This window comes from Perca flavescens, chromosome 9 (assembly GCF_004354835.1).
Source record: "Perca flavescens isolate YP-PL-M2 chromosome 9, PFLA_1.0, whole genome shotgun sequence".
NCBI lineage: Eukaryota > Metazoa > Chordata > Actinopteri > Perciformes > Percidae > Perca > Perca flavescens.
Genome location: NC_041339.1, coordinates 4537603 through 4562870, shown reverse-complemented (window position 1 = coordinate 4562870; position 25268 = coordinate 4537603). Strand labels below are relative to the sequence as shown.

The window sequence follows — 25268 nt, the reverse complement described above, 5'->3', positions numbered from 1 at the left end:
GAACATTGTGTACTAATTGGCATGTTTTAACGCTTGCATAGAAATACAATACCAAGATCCTCACAATACCTTGCATACCAATACCATCACATCTACTTTCCTCACGCCGCTTGCTGAATACAAGATCCCATTATCTTATTCCACAGGCCAAAATAATTAGATTTGTAGTGGATGTCAGAATCAAATGGGCAATATACAGTAGGCTCATTGTTTCAAATTTGCAAAATATGTAGGTGCTACTGTAGAGTGTAATGTATTGTTGAAAATCAAAATATCACAGTATCCATGTCCATTTTCAGTGTTTTATTTTTTTTAAGGTTTCCTTGCTCTAGGAGGCGTCTGTTTGCATTGGAGTATGTATGGTCAATGTAAATGTTTCACCACGCTGCTGCAGCACATGGGTACATTGTGTTCTGAGGTGAATGTTTGATGAGTTTTTGTTCTCCCGCCGTGCCCGACGATGCATACATACTGACTAAGCAATGCAGGCGTATTGTTGTATCCACACCCACCAATGCTAACCCCCCACTATCAAAGTGGCTTTTCCCTATCAAATACCATTATATCACATGACTGCGTCCTTCGGTCCCATTGTCCTGGGCCGCTGTTCCTGATGTCCGATTCCCAAGCCTCTTTGATCCCCCGTCTGACTGGGACTGCTGCAGTGCTTCAGTGTCACAGCTTCACCGTTGGCACCATGCTGTGACCGTGGGTCTTTTTGTCTAGCTCGGTATCAGAGTTTAATTTTACTGCTGATAAATATGCAACACTTACCAGATATAGATAGATATAATAAGAAAAACATATTAGATTCCACCTCCTTTTTATGAGCTCTCTTTCTCTATTCAAGCCAGATTATATAATTCCTTAATTGTATAAACAGCAACTTAAACAAATGTAAAAATATAAGCTTGACACATTGATACATTAAACACAACATTAGTTGGGTTGGTTGTGTTTGCATTTACAGGGCCGTTGTCTCATGGGGTCTCTGCTCAGACCCCCTCTGCCAGTCATGTCTCGAAGTTGTTCATTTGTAATTTTATCAGTGAAGATAATGTTATATGTACCGGACTGGGTGCCATTGTTGTTATTGAGGTTCAGGTGAGATTTAGTGGTCAACACACAGATTTGAGCTGTTAAGTTTTGATTCTGGATAGGGCTGCTCGATTATGGAAAAATAATCATCACGATTATTTTGGTCAATATTGAAATCACGATTATTTAACACGATTACTCATTAACATTTGGATATAATGGATAGTGTCCAGGGTATCATCGGTTAGTGTCCTTTATCTCACAGAAAGAGTCTTTGGATCAGAATAAAATCTGTTGTACTCACTAGCGGCGCCAGGATATTGATTGTAGGTGGGCCTCCAGAAAACTGGATGGGCCAGTTAAAATAAGCCAAAAAAAAAACAGGTTCCCCCTGCATACAGACAGCCAGACACTAACGTTAACGTTAGCCTAACTGTTAACCTACTTGCCTTGCTGGTGTGAGGGGGGTGGCTACGGGAGGACTTGATGGGGAGAGGGCGGCCGAGCAGGATGGTAACTCGTCACTTGTAACCGCGTTACTTAAAATGTCATCCTCCTGCTCCTCGGAGCGTTTCTTGCTGAATTTAAATGAAAACGAGCTGCTTTGCGTTTCATATTAGCTAATAGCTACTGTCTGTGTCTTTTTTTTTTTTTGAGCTTGCTTGAAAAGCTTGCGCGCAACGTCATTCCTTTCATTGGATTACTTGCTGGTGATGATGCACGTGAAACAGGTGATTTGACGTCCCTGCTCATTTACATACAGTTTAACAACAAAACTAAAGGCAGAGGGACCACAGGGTTAGCTAACGTTAGCTGTTCCCAGATAACTGAGTTGGTTTTGTTTTTTGTTTTTTTGCTCACCAAACGCTGCTGCCATCTTTACTCGCGCTGAGTTTTTAAATTCCAGCGGATGATATGCACACGACTTGCCTCCCTGACTGGCTTCGGGAGGGCCGGATGTGTGCGTGCGGATGTGCGCATGTGCGTGTCATTCAGAACACAAGACAAAATAAGAGTGTTCTTGCAAAACAGAACATGGCAAAATAATAATTTTTTCTCGATTATACTATTTTGGTGATCGTTGGGAGCCGAAATTTGAAATTCAATTAATTGCACAGCCCTAGTTCTGGATGAAAATGTTAGAGCGCTGCAGCCATGTTGGGTGAACGTAACCCTACAGAAGCAGCAGTCTTTCTTCTCCCAGGTGACTTGGTGCTTCAGGCTAGCTTCCAAATAGAGGTGTGTCTGTTCATTCACATTACATCCTAGAAAACCCCTCCTGTGTAAATTGTGAAGCTTTACACATGCGTCACAGAGCCAGAGTAGTCAGAGAAGGATCCTTGTAGATCAGGGAGGCAAACAAGCTTTACAAATAGTCTAAAGTAGTGTGGATTATAAGAGTTATGTGGCCTCTCATTATATCCGATGAACTCGAGCGTGTTATCAAACTCATTATCTCGCTTTAAGAAGAAACCGGATCAAGTGGTTTTTCCAGGAACTGATAGGCCTGTGCCGGTGTGTTTCATGACAGTAGCATCATGGCATTTTAACAGGAATAATAAAAAAGCGACACCGATCAAGTTTTCCTCAAACTGAAAGTGTGTAGGCACTTTGCTGTTCCTAAAGCCCGAGACAAACCGAGCCGATAATCGGCCGTTGGACAAGTCAGGCGAGGTCGGTGACTCGAGTCTGTCCGGTGTGTTCTGTGCCGTCGTCCATCTGAGGGGCCGTCGGCCTTCATTTTGGCCCATTTGACATGTATAATCGGTGGGGCAGGCACTGCCGGCAGTCGGATTCAAATGACCCATCTGATTGGTAGAGTGCTAACCTGGAAACGAGGAAGCGGAATGAGCGTGACTAGAGTCTCTCACAATCTGACAAATCTTTTAAACTGACTTTTGTTGATCTGAAATGAAGACAGATTCAGCAACTGCATTGCATATTTCTCGCTTAAAATGTTTTCAGAAACACGTTTCGATGAACTATTTTAGTACAATATGAGATATTCTGAACGAGCCGCCATGACAGTCGGTCTTTGAATTTCCGGAGAAACCAGACACACGTGGCGTGTTCGTACAATCAGCTGCCGGTTATCATTTTTGGGCAACAATACATCTCTGCGTCTACATACCTGCTGGTATGGAGACGTATTACGTCTCGTCGCTTTGGTGTGTTCCGAGACACTTTTTTTGACCAACTCGGGGAGACTGATAAGTCCAACTGCCTTTTCTGCCGACGGTCGGCCGTCGGGTCGGTGTGTCTGGACCTTAAATGCGAGTGACGGACGGCGAGCTTGACTGCTGTTTTTCTGTGAGAGAAACACTGCAGGCTGCTACAGTTTGCGTGTTCTGCCGCATCGCAGATTGCAAAGCAACAAAACGAACAAACGAACCGCTCCAGAGTTTGATTGAAAGCGTACCGAGACCACCTCATCAAGGAGGTCTGGATATGCTTGTTTGGTGCGTGCCTGCGTGCATGGTTAAAAATTAACTTATTTGTCCACCAGCCAAATGGCTAGTGAATGTTCACATTTTACCAGCCACCCAACAGATTACCATAGTTTTTTTGGCTGGTCACTGAAGCAAATATACCAGCCACTTTTTTTTTTACCAGCACTTGGATAGAACACTGAAGAAATTACACTTGTAACAATAGCCCCACGTCATCACATACCCTTCACTACCCAGAGATTGGCATGGGGTACTTACCATAAAATCATCTCTCAATGCAAATCAAACTAGCTATTAGGCTAACCGACATAAAACCATGCCAATCTCTAGGTATGGTGAAGGGTATGTGATGATGTGGGGCTATTTTTATTCTAAAGGCCAAGGGAACTTTATCAGGATGCATAGCATCCTGTATCCGTGAAATAACTGGCCTTTAAAAATAAAACTCTGCCTGCCTCTATGGGAATTTAACATAGGGGTGTACTCACTTTTGTTGCCAGCGGTTTAGACATTAATGGCTGTGTGTTAAGTTGTTTTGAGGGGACAGCACATTTACACTGTTATACAAGCTGTACACTTAATACTTTACAGTGTAGCAAAGTGTAATTTCTTCAGTGTTGTCCCATTAAAAGATATAATTAAATATTTACTAAAATGTGAGGGGTGTACTCAGTTTTGTGAGATACTGTATATAGCTAAACAAATAGAGCAGCAGTGCTCATCTCATAACATCTCATGTGTCTGCAGCAGCAAGGTAGAAAACATGAACATCCATTCCAGTCAGTCGTGTCTCTCACAATGTAGGATAGGAATAGTGGTAGGGTCCGGTTCAGAAATGTTTGTGTGGGTGAGTTAGGGAGCTATTCACCAGTTAAGACTCGTTGTCCTGGTCGCCCCAATGATGCACCAGTGGAGAGGATTACGGAGGATCAGCAGGCTTTAGAACAAACTGCTGCTCTACATTTATGCATGCTTTAATGTGGAGGAAAGTTAAAATGCACATGCATACTTGCACACACAAACACGCTCAGTCCCAAAGGCTGGGCTTTCAGGCTCTGGCCCCCACTTATCCTCCTAACAGTGACGACATGTTTTTGTCTGCCTGGCAGATGAGCCGGCCTACTTTTACTGGTGATCCCTGGCAAACCTCCCTGCCCCACAATCCATCTCTGCCCACGTGGATCCTGGATTCTCTTTCCTCGCCTCTTTTTTTTCTCCCAATCTTCCTCTCGGACTGTTTTTTCTTTTGTCAACTCAGGACGTAAACGGTGTGTTGGTTGAATTGCTGCTTGAAGGATTTATTCTCAGATGCTGCTCTCGTGTGTGTGTGTGTGTGTGTGTGTGTGTGTGTGTGTGTGTGTGTGTGTGTGTGTGTGTGTGTGTGTGTGTGTGTGTGTGTGTGTGTGTGTGTGTGTGTGTGTGTGTGTGTGTGTGTGTGTGTGTGTGTGTGTGTGTGTGTGTGTGTGTGTGTGTGTGACTAAGCTTTGGTGAATTGACAAATCAGTTTATAAGGAAACTTGTAATATCATCATGCTGTTCTCCATCAGCCTCTTAACTCATGTCCCATCACTACACATTGTTCATCAAGATAATCTGATCCTCAGTGAAAAACATCACACGACTCTCCGACTTTGGAAAAAATAGAAGACAAATGCACTATTCACACACTCATTAAATTCATAGTCGAAACCATAGTAACAAACTCAGTCAAACAGTATTTTGTCAACCAATTTGTCTTCTCCCTGCTATTACGCTTTTATTTATTCATCTATCTCCTCTCTGTTATATTTATGTATGTATGTTGTCGCAGCATTTGACACAGTGACACAGTTTAAGTTGTTTTCATTTAAGACAATTAAGGAGGGTAGGGATTTAGTGTCCATCACATGCTGTCAGTTAATTAAATGGTGTGTGTGTGTGTGTGTGTGTGTGTGTGTGTGTGTGTGTGTGTGTGTGTGTGTGTGTGTGTGTGTGTGTGTGTGTGTGTGTGTGTGTGTGTGTGTGTGTGTGTGTGTGTGTGTGTGTGTGTGTGTGTGTGTGTGTGTGTGTGTGTGTGTGTGTGTGTCAGAAGCTGGTCAGAGATTTAGGCCAGGGGAGGGAAAGGCAGCACCTAATCGGCTGTGACCCAGGTTATATATAGTTTGTCTGTTGCTGTGTCATGCTTTAAGAAAGCGTATTGTGTGCCTGTGTGAGAGGGCAGAGTGATAAAACTCTAATCTAAAAATCTAACAGTAAAAAAAAAAAAAGAAGAATAAATGATGGAGGGAGAGAGAGAGAGAGAGAGAGCACGGCCCAAGGCTATAGGGAGCAACACACGCACACATTTACACATTCACACGTTGTCATTCTCAACACCTCTGAAAACTTCTAGTCACCCAGCAAACATCCTGCCTGAGAAGAGATCAGAGCGCAGCAGTATGCATGCCATGCAGCTTGTGATATCAGTTGACTCCCCGCTGGCAGAGGAATCCATCTTCAGACTGTTGTCTCTGCAGATTTGTCTGCTCTGTGTCAATCCAGTCGGTTGGTACAGTACAGTTGATTTACACCATGTCTATTGCTTCTGAATGGTCCTAAAGCAAACAGGAAATATCAGGGGATTTAGCTGTTCGGAACCAGCAGAGACAGCGTATCAGGACATGTAGCCATCTTTGCAAAGCTCAGTTGCTTTTAATTGTATTGTTGTGCATTGAAAGGCAGTATGATGGCATAACAAGTAGGAAGCTGTTTTCAAAGGTTATGGCCCAGGTTGTAGTTGTGTCCCCAAAGAAGACACAGACTCCATTTTTTTTGCATGTCTATTCATTCTGTTTAAACCTGGTACTTCTGCACAGTTGCAGATAAAGATTAGGCTACACTAATATTATTAGTATTATACTCGTTGCTGCATAGGATTGTTTCCGACTCATGTGATCTAAACATTTCCAATAACTCCAGAGCGTTGTTTCTGTCAGAGCATAATGTTGCTATTATATATTCATCATTATTTTATGGCCTTACTGGATTAGCCTGCTGCCTGCATTTATTTACAGTATGTTGACAAAACTGACAAGATATATTAATTTAAAAAAAAAAAGTAAATTTATTAAAAAAAGAATAACTTACTTAATCTGATAAATCACTTTATTCAAATTGAGGATTTTGTCTGAAGATTTTTTTTTTTTTTTTTTTTTTTAGGGTGATGACGCAATAAAATATGACTGACGTTCTAAACTTAATTCGAAAACCTCGATGGAAAAGAAAAAATGAAATTTGATACAGCCCCACTTGCAGCAATATTACATAGTGATTGATTTGCTTGTAGCCAGAGAAGAGCACGAAAGCCTGAAAGACTTCTTTAAAAAAACCCAGGTGCTTCTGAAGTGGAACAGGAAACGGGGATGGAGAAAGAATGAGGAAGAGCGTATATGCAGGCTGCTGACTCATTAGTCTTGCCTGAGGCTCTTCCTTCATTAGCTTGGCATTGACCCACTACTGTGTGTAATGTGTATGCCACACTTTCTCTGCATTTTGCTTCCATTTTTTGGGTCATACGATCCCCCTCCTACTCTTGCATAACCAGTTGAGTAAAAAAGTAGGCCACGGTACACCCCCAAAGCAGATTGGCCCCTTTTATCACCTTTTTTTTTCTCTCTTCGTCTGCTCCCTTTTTTTTTTTTTTTTCATCTGTAGAAGGGACATCAACCCTCAGGTCTTTCTATTCACTCAGATGACGCTGAGTGGGGGCGAGACTGCGTCATTCCTACTTGTTTCAAAGTTGGGGCTTGGGTTTACATGTTGCAAAGTAAATAACAGGGCATTTGTGGTCTTGAATTGCGCCACATGTTTTAATCTCTGTATTTGAATTTCTGTTATTTAGATAACACTCAGTGACTTGGCAAGTGTACCAGTTAAACACTGGTTCTTTTAGTCACATAGTGGAAGTCAATGCTATTTGCATCTATCGTTGCGGATATTTATACAGGATTGTTTACTCTGTGACGTGTTAAACCTGCACTGTGGTATGTGATCTGTTTGTCCCTCGTGTGTATTTACCTATTTTATACAGTATGGTATTTACACAAGTGCTGTCTTATCTGGGTGATTGAAGGCCTTTTTAAAAACAATGATAACAAGCAAAGTTTGGGAACATAAATGGGTCAATAACAAAATAATTCTGTTAAGTCAATTTTGAATATTTGATAATAATAGCAACATTTAATACACATTTAAGAAAAGATTTTAGAACTTTTTAAGAATGTATAGAATTACATATGAGTATAAGTGACTGTAAAGCCTTACTTCTCCTTATCTGAAAATAAACTGTGAAACAACCAAGGTTTGTTTCAGAGAATATGCAGGAAGAAAGAGGCCTTGATACACAGTAAGCACATCACTATTTTTGCAAAGTATTCAGACCATACCAGACAACGTGAGACTTAAAAATAATATGGAAAGCGATTCTAAGGCTTTGTGGCATCCAGTGCAAAGTTGCTAGTAGTGATATTTTGAAGGCTTCTGGTAAACGGATCATGCAAACATTCTACAGGGACCCACACTAGTGATGCTTTCCTGTAAGCACCTTACAGCTGCAAAGTTCTGACCAAAGAGGGATGAAATCTGTCATATAGGATCTTGTGTGTAAAATAAAAAAAAATATGTAGTGTGTGAATAGTGATATGCATGTCAAGGATTCTGACTGCATTGCCCTATAACCACACTTTAAACCGATTTATACATTCTGAGTGGATACACTTAAGCTTGTTTTATGGTTCTGTGGAGGCGCCACACAGCTTTCGCACAGAGTGGCCTGAAGTTTATACTCGTGCGTTGGTGTGTGCGTCCCGCATGTGTGTGTGGGTAGTGTGGAAGAGCGAGTATGCGAGAGACACGGTGATTAGCTTCAGAGCGAGTAGCGACTCTGGAGTCATAGTGCGAGAAACAAAGTGTCTCCCCTGTTCTTTCTGACCATGGTGACAAATCTGTAGCAGGAAGAGTTAACCCTCTTCTTGAGGTCATGGAGAAGGAGAACCCAGAAATGAGTATGGGGTACCATTTTCCAGCTACAGCGTAGGGTCCGTTTCTCCACGTACATACAGTACCTACGTACGTACCCGCGGCGTAGTTCTAACACAGAAGCATAAATCAAGCTTTACAGTATGTCTGGTCTGGAGTCTCTCTCTCTCTCTCTCTCTCTCTCTCTCTCTCTCTCTCTCTCTCTCTCTCTCTCTCTCTCTCTCTCTCTCTCTCTCTCTCTCTTTTTTTTTTTTTTTTTTTTTTTTTTTTTTTTTTTTTTTTACATTGACTTGGGCTGTCTCTGTACTGCTTTAAGATCCCAACTTTTTCTCTATCTCTCTACTGTCTGTTTCTCTCTGGATTGATACATGTGCAGGAAGGCCAAGGTATGAATAATGTTTTTTAATAACTTTCAAAGGTGTTATAGCCCACACAGGGTTTAAGTGCTGTGAGATACTGCATTTTGCAAGAGGGATCGGATGGAAGTTTGTTGCAGTTTTGTCTTGATTTTTCACTTGATTTATTTATTTATTTTTAAGTTCCTCCATAAAGTGTAAATGGCTTTTTGTATATAGCAATGTTGTTCTGTACCCGTCGTCGTAGGCTGTTATGGTCTCTGGGTGTGTTGTCTGACATGATTTTGCTTGTTGGGGGCAGAGTGTAGCTCTGACTTGACTGAACACGTAATTAGAGGGGACGACTTTATTTTACGATCAGACATACAATTAAATGTCCTCTGTAAATAAACAGTATTCCATGGCTATGCTGCCCTGCTGGTAAGGGCAGTTTTTTTCAACTTGACTTACTTTCACTTAACTACGCATTAAAGTCAATCAGATGTCCCTGATCTGCATAACGACAGTACAGTGGGACGTTTGCCTTCAACAGAGTGACAGTAATAACCTAATATACCATTATTACTGAGGTTAAACTACATTCTCGGTTATGTTTGCACTAAATAACGCATTCAATAAACAGAAACATAACTCTTGCAGCACACATGAACAGATGCACAATATTAGCTCACACATAAAATAGCACCCTCGTGAATTAGCCTACTGTTGCTAACGTACATTCATAAATCCTGCATAACATCGTCCCGTACCTACAGGACATCAGACTTACTTATTGATGCACGCACACAGACAGTAGTGTCGACAAACTTAGTCCAATGAGGGGAGAGAGGAAAATGTGATAGCGTTCCACATTAACGCTTTTTTCTCTCTCGCTCGATACCGCTGTGTCCACTAGCAGGTAGAGCGAGCTACAACTGACAGGGAGAGAGAGAGAGACTGTATCACTACAGCCAATCCAGTCTGCTCAAAGCGATGGTCTTTTTCACAAATAGGTTGCACGTAAAGAGGAAAAAGTAGCTTCTACTTAAGGGGCCCTGTCTTGCACCCTGCGCAGCGCAAAGCAAAGCCCGACGCAAGTGTCTTTGCTAGTTTAAAAGACCGACACACTTGTCAATTTCCCGTCCAGCGCCCGCGACTAGGATTAGTGTCTGACGATGGACGAGATTGTCGTCCATCGGCACAACCCTAATTTTCATAGACTTGAAAATATTTTAACTTTACCGACAATTTTTTATTTGAGTTAAAATAAATAAATAATTATGGACATTAATTATCCTATTTTTTGCATGTTGTTCCTATAATTTGCTGGCATTTAGTTTTACAGCAGTCTGTTGCATAATTTTGTACGTGTCATCTTCCCTGTACATCCGTGGGTGTTTTAGTGGTGGAGGGTGGAGGGAGACAGGGAGACATTTGAAACGCAAGCCAACATAGTTTAAAGCTATGGATCTAAGTTTAGCCAGGAACCTATATTAGCCTGTGGTTCCTATTTACTCCATAGTATCTGTACACTGCTCTGCTCTTAGGTTTCCCTCACTTGCTTTGTGGCCCACCCCAGCCCTTTTTGGGAAGGTTTATATTACATGTTGCTAAAGCATATAGGAACGTACAGCGTACTGTTCATCAACAGGGATCCAAAACACACGGTAAAGATCATGTCCTATTGTCGAACTCAGCTGTCCCTCAGAGTTGAGGAGCCAGGGCTTTTTTTTTTTTTTTCTGGAAATGCACGTGTAGTATCTGAAGAAACACGTTTAACATTCAGACAGCGATAAATCCATCACAGAGAATGCAGAGATGGTAACTTCTCTACCAAGCCTCAGGCACCTTTACTGCAACATAACCAGAGGACAGTATCAGTAATGGGTCAAAACTCTAACACATTTGTTAAATGGCATTTTGACTTGAGTAGCTTTAATGTTAACACCTTGTTTTACGGCGTTGTCATTTGCTCCTAAATCTGATAGTGTTTACAGCGCAGCTTTCATAAGATCCTCTTACAAATGAAGTCTCAGGCGGATGTTCTTGTCATCTTGTATCCTCTCATTCAGCTCCGATGTTAATGAACAGAATACAGATGGAGGGGCTCTGTGAGTGACAGGACACTGACTTGCACAGGTGTGTGTGTGTGTGTGTGTGTGTGTGTGTGTGTGTGTGTGTGTGTGTGTGTGTGTGTGTGTGTGTGTGTGTGTGTGTGTGTGTGTGTGTGTGTGTGTGTGTGTGTGTGTGTGTGTGTGTGTGTGTGTGTGTGTGTGTGTGTGTGTGTGTGTGTGTGTGTGTGCCATGCTCATCTCCCTCCTCCTGATAGCCAGGCTGACAGGGTGCTAACATAACTGTCCATGTGTCCCTCTCTCTCTCCTGACACTGATATTCAACATCTCAAGGAGAACTGTCTCCAGTTTCAGAATCACATGCTGTTCGTATTGGAGCTCAGTATCTTTGTGCCTCTTGTCACTGATGCAAAGTGTTGTTATGCTCAGAGTATGATTTTTGCATTAGTATTTCCATGCATGCCTTCAGGTTTAAACAAATGTACAATGCACATGCCAGTGCATCTGGTTCCCCATAATAGGTGTTACAGAGGTCTTTCTGCATTAAAGGTGATCTAAGCGATGTCACAGTTTTTGTCACATACAGCAAACCTCTCCTCACTATCTGCTAGCTGCCTGTCCCCTGAACACACTGTACAAAAAATGCGGTCTCTGTAGACAGCCCAGGCTCCACAAACGGCAACACAAACAAACTGTGCCAACCTGCGCCATGAAACATAAGTGTTCCAGCGTTCCAGCCAATAACCGACAAGAAGGAGTTGGGGGTGGGGGTTGGGGGGGTTAGTGCGTGAACGCACGGAAGGGAGGGGGAGGGGAGGGGATGAGGAGGAGGGAGGGGCAAGCTAGTCTCGTTTTGTTTGAAAATATTTTGAACGACAACAAGAAGTAACGTCACCCAACATCGCTTAGAGCACCTTTTAACACTGATAAGTAATTTAAAGTGTCCATATTCTGCTCATTTTCAGGTTCATAATTGTATTTAGAGGTTATACCAGAATAGGTTTACATTTTTCAAAAAACACCATATTTTTGTTGTACTGCACATTGCTGCAGCTCCTCTTTTCACCCTGTGTGTTCAGGTCTCTATTTTAGCAACCGAGTGAGACATCCTACTTCTGTAACATCTTTGTTGGGATTCCCACATGCGCAGTAGCTAGGTAAGGATCACATCCGCTAGCTAGCTGTTTCTCTAACTTCGGTCAGTACAAGGCAGGGTTAGCCGGGAGAATCCTTCTAAACGAGGGCGCACTTCCAACTTTGCTTGGAATACCTGCAGAACAGGGACATGGAAGTAGTTCTTTTGGAGATTATGGTGTACTCGTGTGTGTTGTAGCAGTGTTTGCCATTGAGAACGAGAGGGCTAACCGATTGCATGGTTTAGCCCCCTCATTTCGGCTAGTGACGTAGAAAACTCTGCAGATTTTGAACAGCTCACCCGGAGACTGAAGGCAGGACACATTCAGAAACCGTATCTCACTCAAAACAGCATGATGTTTTTGTTATTTTTTTTCAAGTTTGTATGCGTGTGGATGCACCAGAGACACCAAATAACACCCCAAATCCCAGAAAAAGTGATTTAAAAAAATAATTTCATAAAATGAGCATTTTAATGTGTTGGCTCTAAATCAATCTGTTGACCAGACTGACTTACATTATTAAAGTTAAAAGTAGTTAAGGGTAGATATAGTTTGTGGGTGAGCTTTGGGAAAACCCTATGAGCGTCATAGCAGAGGTTTGAACAGACCTCTTGTCAATTCAGCTTCACTCTGCCCTTACTACCTTGTTCACTTCAACTCCACTGTTAAGGTAACCAACTGAGAACCAGCTGTCTCTCCTCTGCTTGTTTCTTATGGCTTCTTTCCATTCCTATTCATGTCATCAGGACCATAGGCTTAGCATGCATATAGCATCAGCAGTTCTGTTTTTAAAAAGATGCTCATGTTTTTACAGTAGCCCCCGTTGTCTGGCAGAGATAATGTAGGTTAGCCCTGTTGGCCTTGAGCAGATGAAGTGCAGCTATGTTTTGCCAACATTCTGTACTTTCAAGGTGACATTGGTCACCTTGAAAGTAGTTTAACATAATTAAGTGGACATGCTACGCATGCAAAAATATGGAGGCTTAAATGTGGCTGGAAAAAATGTCAGTGTTTTTTTTTAGCAGTGGGGGCAGATCTTGACATATAGGCTAAGCATTCTGTAGCAAATAACAATAAACCCACTACTAATGACATTATCTTAATAATGAAACGTTCTCCGACATGCACTCTTAACAATGCAGCCCTATTTCTGATGCCGTGGGGGGCAGAAATGTTGCCGTGGGGGGCCGCCACGGTCAAATCAACATAGAGGAAACACTGTATGTCATTTCATATCTCAATAACGATATATATATCTCAAGATATAGTGTGTTTTCTGCTAATTCAATAAAAATAAAAAGGTCTATGTGAAATAACCACATGGTGAAGCCTATTTTTGTGTGTATTAAATACTTGACAAATAAAAAGTACAGAGTATTTTCTCAACTTCTGTGCAAAATGAACATAAAAGTGCAAAGATCAGATCTTAAAGTGTCGTCGTCGCAGTTCGGCCGCTGGTTTTTCCACATTGTGATAGAAACTGTATAAAGAAATATATACATTTTTATATCGTTTTGACGATGCTTGAATCTGCCTTTGTCTTGCTCTGTGCCTCTCTCCTTGTAGCCCAGATGTTTCCTGACTGTCCTTGGGGATAATATCGCTCCCTTAGTGTATCTTTGTTTTGCCTCATGCACATTCAGCCTTCTTTGCCCTCCTGCACTCATGGTATTTTTATTGCCTGTGCCCAAAGAGCTTGTGTCAGTTGCCTTCCCCAAGGGAAGGAAGTGCTCTCAGTGTGAAGGACCTTTCAAATCAAAGGCACTTATTGCTTACAGCATTGTTACTCACTGTGCTGTTGAACTTCTAATCTCTGTTTTAAACCCACACCATGATGTGGAAATGGCAACACGTTGACACAGGGTTTTAATGAAGACATTCATTTCTTTTTTTGTTCTTTTCCCTTTTTTTTTTTGCAACTACTTGTACAGTAACTAGCATTGATTACCCTCTAATTTTAGTTACATGTTCCTGTTGTAGGATGATCACAATAATTTTGCATTGCGTTGACAATTTCTTCCCTGTGTATGTTTCAGGTACCCCAGTCAATATGTGTATTGTTCAGAGCAGAGCTTGTCTGGCCCTGGTCAGTCTGCGGGGGACAGAAACCCGGAGGACCAAAGGCACGAGCAGGAGCAGGACTCCACGCAACACAAGGTGGGTTGCAGTTTTCTTTACATGATTTTAATCAGCGAATCAGTCACATTAAGCATTGCTTTTAATAAACAGCCTTAATACACTATTGTAATAAATAACACAGATGTTTGATAAATTATATCAAATAATCCTTGTAACACCAATTTCCTAATTTCTAAAAGCAATTCAACCACACCGCCTAGAAACTATTTTCTAAAACTGGATCAATTACTAACTTTTCAGTTGTTTGCCCTGAGATGCTGAGGGCTCTGAACATTACTGGGCTGGGTGGGAGTTCCCATTTTTATAAAATTATTGGTGTATCACACTGCTCAACCTCCCTGGGAAAGCTTACACAAGGGTGCTGGAAAGGAGGCTCTGACTGATTGTCGGACCTCAGATTGAGGAGGAGCAAAGGGGATTCGCTCCCCAGGTCGTGGTACAGTGGACCACCGCTTACTCCGGATTTCCACCAAATGCAGAACGGCTGCGGACCGGCTCCGCTGCGTGTCAGCTGCGTGCTCCGCCGTCTGTCGATACCCACTAGGTCCGGATTTGTTGCGGCATGACTGAAAGCTGAAGTCACGAGGACCCACAAGTTCTCGAGTTCGCGAATTCACGTAGAGTAGAACCACAAAACTAACACCAGTTAGTTTCCATCCAGAGGAGTAGAAGGGAAACAACTCTGTGCTGTGTTTTCAAGGTGTAGTGCAGGGAAATATGATCCGCTGTGAGCACGGTGTATTTTATTTAGAAAATTAACCGGATGTTTATTTGGTTTCTGAATTGTGCTGAATTGCTGCGGAGCTCTTCGGCGTCCGGCAAAAATAGAAGCTCTGCGTATCTGCTCCGGAGGGCTGCGGATCGCCGGAGCTGGGCCGCAGTCGGAACGCAGCCGTTCTTCAGTCAGTGGAAATACACACCATGACTTTAATGGAAACCTAATGACTCCGCCGCCGTTACGCAGCCGGTGGAAATTGGGGGTTAGAGCTTCTAGGGTTATTAGAGGAATCATGGGAGTTTACCCGGTGTCACCAAGGGCTGTTGTTACGAGCCATTCAGTGCTTATGTCACCGGAATGAGAGCCGTGTCCGTATTCTACGTTCCAAGCCTCACCGATGCTGATGAGCTTTGGGTAGTGACCAAATGAATGAAATTAGTGGCTTAGGCTAACCCTTAGAGATAGGAGAGATCCGGAGGGAGCTCAAAGTAGAGCCACTGCTCTGTGTCGAAAAAGAGTCAGTTAAGGGGATCAGGATGGAGGTTAAAGGTTTCCCTGGCGTGTCCAACTGGTAGGAGACCCCGGCCTCGACCCAGAACACACTGGAGAGATAATATATCTCATCTGGCTTGGGAATGCCTCGGGTTCCCCACAGGAGGAGCTGGAAAATATTCCTGGGGAGAGGGACATTTGGGCTACCTCGCTTATCCTGCTGCCACAGCGACCTGTCCCTGGATAAGCCACAAAAAAATGTAGCGTGGGTATTCAATGTGGTTAACCTTGCTGGTTCATCTAGTTGGCCAGCTGTGGGATGGTAAGCAGGATCATTTGACTCGGTGCTTGTGGTGAGATGTACGAGTTAGCAGAATACCCAGAGTACCGTGGTGGGAGTTGGGTCATGCACTTTAATGCCCCTTGGTGAAAGGGAAACCAAGCATGTGGATGGTGAAGGTATTGCATAAATCTGCTATTTCTTCCACCAAGATAGGCGTTGTTGAAGAAGAACACAACATATCAGTCGTTTCACCATATCTCTCTACCTTTACAACTAATAATGTTTGAAACTGGGTCAGGGACCCTCGTAAAGAGTGAACACCATGTTCAGAACATGATTAGAGCCTTTTCCAGATAAAAAGTTACTCCGAAAGCAGTCCACTTGCATGTTGTCAAGAACATAGGCTTCTCTATATAATGAGTCAAAGAGGTGGTTTTGATATAGGTCAGGACCTGCCCTGTGGGGTTAAGAGTTCCGAGATTACAAAGGTTTCCCAATTCTCTGCTTGGTCCTTTTTGCAGCCTTGGTAAATAATGTCGGAGACTAATCCATCTTAATAAAGCGGTGAGGTGAACTGATGCTGGCTCAGAGCTGGGTCTGGGTTAAAATATTTGATACCCTCAGCTCTCATGAATGGGCCCTCAAACATGTGTGCGTCTGAGTGACTGAGTGAGAGGGAATCATTGTTAGTGGTCCAGCAACAAACAGGCGTGCCAGGGCAGTTCAACAGGCCTGCAGTCTGTCATTGGCCCTATGGCACAGTCTTTGTCTGCCAACAAAAGCCTTTTTTTTTTTTTTTTTACAACCTGAGAAGCAAAGACCTTTTGCATCTGACATTTTCACACAAAATGCATTTCTTTAATAACCATAATCCATCCGGAATGTCCTGCAAACAGTTTGAAATGTCATCTTGAGCCAGTGATATTTCATATGTTGTAACTGTTGGAGGTTTTTATTTCTTTTCTACCTAGGTGTTGGAAGAATGGACGACCCACACATCATACGATATGGGACTAGAGACGGAGAGAGCAGCACTAGAAAAGCTAGCAACAAACAATGTGCTCCAAGAACAGGTAACTGCATATATCTATCAGTTATCGAACGGTCTCAAATAGAGATGCACCGAAATGAAAATTCTTGGCCAAAACCGAAAAAGAGGAAACCAAGACCGAAAACCGAAACACCAAAAGAAATTATGCCAATTATTAATACCATTGCATTTATGGCTATGACTGTGTACTAACTTTACTAAAATCAAGGCATTGCAATTGTATAAATTAATATTAAAGTTTAATTAAAAAAATATCTAGCAGAAATATGGCTACAATCTGATAGTCACATACAGTATATAGTAGCCTAAGAACAGAATGGCTTACTTATTATTATTATTATTATTATTATTATTATTATTATTATTATTATTATTTGAGGCACTTTCTTGAAGGATTTCACTGAACATATCAGACAACGAGGGTGCATGCCCCTCATCTGGTGCAGAGAGACAAGTCTTTTTTTTCTGCGATCCGTCTCCACGCAGGTTCTCCGCATCAATCACGGCCTGGATCATTTCTCGTGCGCTCTGCTTTATTTCCGCATCCAAGTATGGTCTCTATAACGCGGATCAAGTACAGTCGCGATGAACTGCAGAGGATCCAAATAGATCTCACTGAAACGTGTGCTGACCGGCTCTAAGAGCATACTTTTCATTGTTTTCACTGCGTGGTCCGTCTCAACCTCTTTGCTTAAGAGACTCTTTGCAGGTGGATCGGGTAAGCTACTGACACACGTGCAGGTGGCGGTTTCTGTTTGCGTCATCACAACATTTTGAGCCGTATTGTTTCGGTGATAAAAGTATTTCGGCCGAAAATCAGTAGAAAATCTTCGGTGGCCGAATATTCGGTGCATCCCTAGTCTCAAAACTACTGTAGGGCTGGGTAATATTGACAAAATAGGCATTGAAATATACAGGGGATTCAATATGGTGCAAATCCTTAAATAATATATTTTTTTTTAAAGAAACACAAGCAGAGATTACGGTGCTAAAACAGTCTCATAAGTCTCTGTAACTTGTAAAACACAATTCACAAATGAATGCAGAGCGATTTGTATTTGTAAATCTGTGTTGTATTTGTCTCTAATTTGTGACTTGTGAAACACAATTCACAAATAAATGCAGAGCGATTTGTATCCGCAAATGTATATCTGTGTCCGTGCATCTAATTTGTAACTCGTATTTCATAATTTGTAAATTTACTTTGTATTTTTCAATGTAAATATATGTGTAAATCTCCTATGTGTGTGGGTACTTTTCCGCGCCATTTGTGGTCACAAGCAATTCGTAACTCGGGTGACGATCCCAGCAGTCTCCAGGAGGTGGCAGTAATTTATGGTAGTGCCGGCGCTAACCTATGGATGCCAACTGAAAACCGTAAAGAAGTCTTGTCAAATGTTTCAGAGAGAAGGTTGGCACAATTTACTTGACCTTCTTCCGGGTGAGTTGATATTATTAGGACATGTTTTCAATATCATTGTTCCAGTGCATTTACAATTTGCTTTGTGTTATGGTGGCAGTGACAGTTTGCTACTTTTTAGAGCGTGCTAACGGCAAACAGCGATGCTAACTTAGCTAGCTTGTTAAAGTCAGCCGTGTAATATCGACTTGCCTGGTCTTTTTATGGAATTTCCAGTCTGAAATATTAAGCGCTGCTTAATCTGTTAGTGGGTCCAGTTGTAAAGCTAGTGAATATATTTGGTAGGCCTATCATATGAAACTAGATGATCTAAGGAATCAATCGATGATGTTGTAAGTTAGCTAAACTATAAAGAGTTTAAATGTAACATTTGCTCGACATATTGTAACCATGTTTATTAGTACAGTAATTGCCACACACCGGGTTAAATACATGCTTCTCCTGTAAGACAGAATGTATGTGCAGTTGTACATCCTGACAAAAAATTTATAGTTTAATCACTGAATCTGCCATGTTTGATGAGGTTTACCTGGACCAACAAGACTCTCCTCACAGTATTTAGGTATTGTGGGACAGGTGTCATACTTCTGCCAAGTGATGGTCTGAAGACAACACCGCAGCATTAGGAAAGATTCATTATCCACAGGATGACTTCTGTGATCTGAGAGCCAACATTACCAGCTGACACATCCTCAGTAGAAAAGAAACCCTTTAGACTGGTTGAGGACATGAGCTGGACAGTTATCTGCTACTCTGTGCATTATGTATACACACTTTATATTTCCATTTCATTGACTATGAATAAAGTGCTTTATTTCTAAGAAGGGTCTGGTAATTTTTAAGTTTAGTAGTAAGGCTCCTTAAGTGTTATATAACATGTTTTTTCACAAAGACTGTAATTGCACTGTTTTATACAGGTGATATGTCTGATTGAATGCATGTAGAAGGGTCAAACACTAAGTCCATTTAACATCCTGACTATAAAAATGTAATCCTTTAAGACAGGTTATAGTGACCGTAAGCAACACAAAACCTTTGTTTAACAGTTAAACTTTATTGTTTTTACAGATGACAATATAAATAAAACGAAAGTATTTTGAAATGGTATTAAATCTAATCTGCAGCTTGAAAAACATTTCACAGCATAAATATAACTCATGGATAAAAACTTCAAGTGAAAATATCTAAGTTACTTTTTAAAAACCGCTTTCACACAGCCTGACTGTACTGTGTCTGTGGACACTCCATAACATTTCTTCAAGGTTGGCAGGTCTGCTTACTTCTTATTTTACTCAACCACAAAGTACAGAACAATCCTAAAAACAAGTAGTAAAAGTATAAACATGTTTAAACACGATGTTCCATATTTAGACCCGACGTACTGAGAATTAGCTGTTAGCTAAACTAACATTAGCTTCCCGGTAGAGGCTAGCGTGGAACCAAGGGGGTAAGCTTCGCTTCAGAACTCAAACCTCTTATGGCGCCATTTTGATGCTACAAAGCGATCACCTGCCGTTAGCGTTCCACTGACTGCCATTCACTTTGACGTCACTTGACAGTGAATAACTTTCCATCTGAAGCGTTTAAAGACTCTATTTGTCAATTGTTTATTTCTAAAGAAACCCAACAATGTATAAAAGGCTCCATTACCTTGTACCACGTTTTTGTAAAAATAGGCTAACGATTGTGTCCCATAGTAGAGGAATTACCTTTTTATAGTACGGGAGAAGCTCGCAGGCAGTTTCGACTTACATGAGCTGTTTAGGTTTAATTACTAATGTTAACTAGCATGTTAGTGATCAATAATTAGCCTGTGCCCAGGGCTTGACATTAACTTTTTGAGGCACTTGTCCTTCGGACAAGTACATTTACGTTTCACTTGTCCATGCATAAAAGTCACTTGTCCGGGTAAAGATTCATCATTTTATAAAAAAAATTGTGTTTTGCTAATGCAGAATTTGAACAAACCATTGAAAGCATCCAAACACTATCAACATTAATACAATTCTGTTGAAACAGTAGAAACAAACGTGTCCCAACAATAGATTTCCCATTCAACAAGAAAAAAGGATCTCCAGACTCCATAATACAAAGTAATATGTTGCACGCCAGTGTGCAGAAGTTAATATATTGAGATTCTAAGTCAGTATTTTAAAGTTTGTCATTACTTTCAGATTCCTAGTCAATATTCTAAGTTACTTAGTCAATATATACTAAGTCGATACTTTGAGATATTGAGTCAATATATTGAGATTGTAAGTCAATATTTTAAATGTTCTTATTGGTTTGAGATTCTTTGTCAATATTCTGAGTTACTAAGTCAATATATTGAGATACTAAGTCAATATTTTGAGATAAGTCAATATATTTAGATACTAAGTCAATATTTTGAGATAAATCAATATATTGAGATACTGAACAATATAGTGAGATATTAAGTCAATATTGAGATACTAAGTCAATATTTTGAGATAAATTAATATATTGAGATACTAAGCCAATATATTGAGATTCTAAGTCAATATTTGACAGTTTCTCATTACTTTGAGATTCTTAGTTTATATTCTGAGATACTAAGTCAATATTTTGACCAGAGGTAGTGGTGACTTGAACTTCTACTATATCTAAAATAATTTAGTAGACATACAATGGATTTTGCCACTAAATGTTGGTGTTAACTTTTTTTATACAATTTTACAAATTTCTACCTGGCAGAGGCTGATTTACCGAAAGGATCCTTTTAAAAAGGTGTAGCTACTTTACAGCTGTAAAGTTGTACAGTTGATTATTACCTGATATTTAATCTGCATATTTCTTTTAATTTTTTTCAAAAAGGAGCAAAAAAAACGACATTATAGAACGGCTTGTTTATTGCTAAGGCAAAATTAAATGATTTATTAAAAATGTAACAACAATAACTGATAACAATAACTTATTTCACCAGTAAGTTCCTGTTAAACGACAAAAACAACCACTGGATAGGAAAAGGGTATTTTACAACAACTTTGAATGCAGCACGACGCTGGTGGGGCGAAATTCAAGTGAACGCAACATCTGTTTTTCCGACAACAGCAGCTGCACACTGTCATATGTTCCTCTCCAGTGAAATACAGACACACTTTTACACCGTTTAGCTGTCAGCATTTTAACTGTTTACTCCAGCTGCTAGCTAACGTTACTTGCTGTTGAGTGTAGTGTTAACTAGCGTAATATGCGGCGATGTTTAAGTTGCCTCTAACGTCCGTTTTCGGAGCATCCGAGAGAAGCGCAGGCATTTCAGTGGGCACCGCATTGCAATTCGGTCCGGTAGATAATGGTCGTTAAGGCACCGGTGCCGTATTAGCACCGGGTCTCTCTTTTTCTGTCAACGATGTCGCGACGAGGTAACGTTAAGGCAGAGTTAGCAAGCTAACGTTAGCTAACTAACACCGGCAGGTTTACCGTGCTTTCATGCTGCATTGCTTTCAGAGAACGAGCTGAACAGTGGGCTGGGTCTAACGTTAGCGGTCCGCTGACCGGGATTGCGGGGGAAAGAAATTATCGTTTCAAATTGGTAACATAGATGTAATGAGTGGCACATGACGTGAACTAACATGGCATTTTAGTTTGTTTGAGTTTTAACTTGTCCAGTGGGACAAGTAAATTTCTCTTCCACTTGACCTACAAAAAATCCACTTGTCCCGGACAAGCGGACAAGCCTTAATGTCGAGCCCTGCTGTGCCCATGTTATCTCCTTACATATACCTACGCTCTCCGTCTCTGTAAGATTGGGAATGATTGAGATTTCTCTTGGCACAGCTACCAGAAGACTTCCAACTTTCAGACATGTTGCTCACGTCACATTTACGTTGTCTCTCTCAGTTGGAGGCTGCACAGTAACGCTAGTGCTCACCAGAAAAGTACTTCTAATAGCCTTCCCTGGTCGCAAAATTACGAATCCCACTATGGCCACGCCAAGACACGCCCTACGAAGCAGCTCGATTGGTTGGGGTTAGGCATTTCACCTCGACAGGTTAGGGTTAGGGGATTGGTCAGGGGATAGGACCTGTACATGTAAGCATGGACGCCTGGCCAATAGTAGTGTGTGAACGCAATTGAAGGGCGGGTCTTGGCGTGGCCATAGTGGGATTCGTAATATCGCTCCCTGGTCTCCGTCCAGAGCAACGGGCTCAGTTTGTCCATTCTTAGAATATTCTTGTCCATTCTTCTGTTCAATATTCTTATATACTGTCTATGCGTGGAACAGATCGGGCAGTGTCGTATCCTCAGTAAAACCGTATTATCATCTGCGCATGTGTGAACATCTTGTGCATGCGCAGAACGGATTGTGCAGGCAGCACAGATCGTGTACCGACACACACTCTGAATAAAGGTGAATGAATGAACACATATGGAATTATGTACTTAACAAAAAAGTGTGAAATAACTGAAAACATGTCTTATATTTTAGATTCTTCAAAGTAGCCACCCTTTGCTTTTTTATTAATAAGGGAAAAAATTCCACTAATTAACCCTGACAAAGCACACCTGTGATGTGAAAACCATTTCAGGTGACTACCTCATGAAGCTCATTGAGAGAACACCAAGGGTTTGCAGTGCTATCAAAAAAAGCAAAGGGTGGCTACTTCTGAAGAATCTAAAATATAAGACATGTTTTCAGTTATTTCGCACTTTTTTTGTTAAGTACATAATTCCATATGTGTTCATTCATAGTTTTGATGCCTTCAGTGAGAATCTACAATGTAAATAGTCATGAAAATAAAGAAACACATTGAATGAGAAGGTGTCTCCAAACTTTTGGCCTGTACTGTATATTATAAAGGTGTTGTGTTGACGTTTGAGAATGTGCTGCCTGATGTCCGCCACCAGATGGCGCGCCCACGGAGTCAAACGTTTAGCTCCGCCCACATTTGGCCCAACCCCAATCTGCGTACTGCAGTCAGGTGCAATTGGAGCGGTTACTGGTTGGATATGGTCCAGATCATCTTGGCCCCGCAGTCCGGTCTTCTCTGGCCCCTTCCGATGTTGCGTCATGCATAAAACACTTTGATTCTCCCCACTCCAAGGCCAAACAGTTCGTTACTGTCTTAGATCTAAAAATTGGATCTAAAATTTTTTTATGATGTTCATCTGTGTGTCTTATCTTTTCTGCTGACCTAGGAGTGATGAGAGCCAAAATCATTCTATGACTTGAATCTTACCTTTCAGTTATTTGCAAAATACGTCTTATACAGTGGTTTCGTTCTCTGCTCCCCCAGATCTTAGAGTCTTTTTAATTAGCTCAATTATTTTCCCGGCCCGGTGCTCCCTTTCATATAGGTCAGATAGTCCTTTCAATACTCATGAAGGGCAATTCCCTTTCAAACTTATCGGGTTAGATGGCTCCTTCTCACAGGCAGACAGGAAGATCAGAGAACAAAGCCACCAATGATCTCTACACACATTTTCCACAAAATATTTCCTACAACGACTAACTCTAGTCTATCATACTGCTTATTAACTATGTGAAGTCAGCTATAATATACCAATAGATATAGCTATATACTGAGTATATATATCTATTTAATATACCAACCAGCACGCGAGTAAACGTGAAACACAATATGATAAACTGTACTGAATAATAGCCACACTAGCATAACTTTGGGGCCTTTTCTACAAGCGGCATGTATTTAACATCATCGATTGATTCCTCAGATCATCTAGTTTCATATGATATGCCTACCAAATATATTCACTAGCTTTACAACTGGGCCCACTAACAGATTAAGCAGCGCAAGTCGATGTTACAGGGCTGACTTTAACAAGCTAGCTAAGTTAGCATCGCTGTTTGCTGTTGGCACGCTCTAAAAAGTAGCAAATTGTCACTGCCACCATAACAACACAAAGCAAATTGTAAATGCACTGCAAAAATGATGTTGAAAACATGAATGTAATTCATCTGACGACAAAGTCCTAATAATATCAACTCACCCGGAGGAAGCTCAAGTATATTGAGCCAACCTTCTCTCTGAAACATTTGACAAGACTTCTTCACAGTTTTCAGTTGGCATCTATACGTTAGCGCCGGCACTGCCATAAATTACTGCCATCTCCTGGAGACTGCTGGGATCGTCACCCGAGTTACGAATTGCTTGTGACCACAAACTGCGCGGAAACGTACCCACACACATAGGAGATTTACACATATATTTACATTTGAAAAATACTAAGTTAATTTACAAATGATGAAATACGAGTTACAAATTAGATGCACGGACACAGATACACATTTGCGCATACAAATCGCTCTGCATTCATTTGTGACTTGTGTTTCACAATCATCGTTTTCCTCAACATATTATGCACACTAATGAAAGATGGTTGTCTATTGTAATCACTACCTATAAATAGGACAACACCCACAAAAGGGGAAAGATGTTGTAAATGATGAAACAAGTTGGTCTCTAGTCATTTTCCACTTATGGCTTGAGTGTATTTGAACTGGTTTAGGTTGTAAACAGCGATGAGCTAAATCAGTAGAAATGCAATTAAATAAAAGTGGGTTTTTCAAGTGTGATTTATAATTAACAAGATGTCCGAGGAGATGGTGCTCACTTTCTTTTTTTTTTAATTGTTGATGGATTATCTTTTATGTGAATGTTTTTGTTTTTTCTCACCAGACTGTGAATCCTCGGCAGGCTGAGGGAGAAGAAACCAAGCCTGACCCAGAGTCTGATACTGTACCTGTTGCCCCTGAGCCAGAACCCCACCCAGACCCCCATGTTGACGCGGACCTGCAGACTGACACCCAGGACCATGACCAGGAGGTCCCCGTGTCCTCAACTCCAGAACCAGTTCCAGCACAGGGCCAAGTGTCTACAGACGCCCCAGCCCCAGCAGAGATCGTCAGTGACGCCCCTGCCACACAGCCCAGCCTGGACTCAACCTCAGCCACATCCCCAGATGAAGCTGAAAACGCACCTACCTCACAGAGCGACGACCACACCCACACAGAGTAAGCTCAGATTCACTCCCTCATTCCAGAGACCTTTTCTCTGGCATTAGAAGTTGGCTATAACCACACAGAAGTCACATTGGCAAACAAAAATTAGAATCGTAGATGCCTGTTGCTCTTATGATGGTTAAAGCCAATTTCA

The 25268-nt window shown here is 41.4% G+C and overlaps 1 protein-coding gene across 5 annotated transcripts in view; it reads left to right on the top strand.

The window, feature by feature from the left end:
* The window catches only part of suco (SUN domain containing ossification factor), a 62504-nt gene that overhangs the window by 11370 nt on the left and 25866 nt on the right, over positions 1 to 25268 (top strand). For all 5 annotated transcript variants that reach the window (XM_028587424.1, XM_028587423.1, XM_028587422.1 and 2 more), the window contains exons 2-4: positions 14063 to 14183; positions 16630 to 16731; positions 24792 to 25126. In XM_028587424.1, the coding sequence (XP_028443225.1) occupies positions 14063 to 14183; positions 16630 to 16731; positions 24792 to 25126 (558 nt within the window). The remainder of the gene's footprint in view (positions 1 to 14062; positions 14184 to 16629; positions 16732 to 24791; positions 25127 to 25268) is intronic.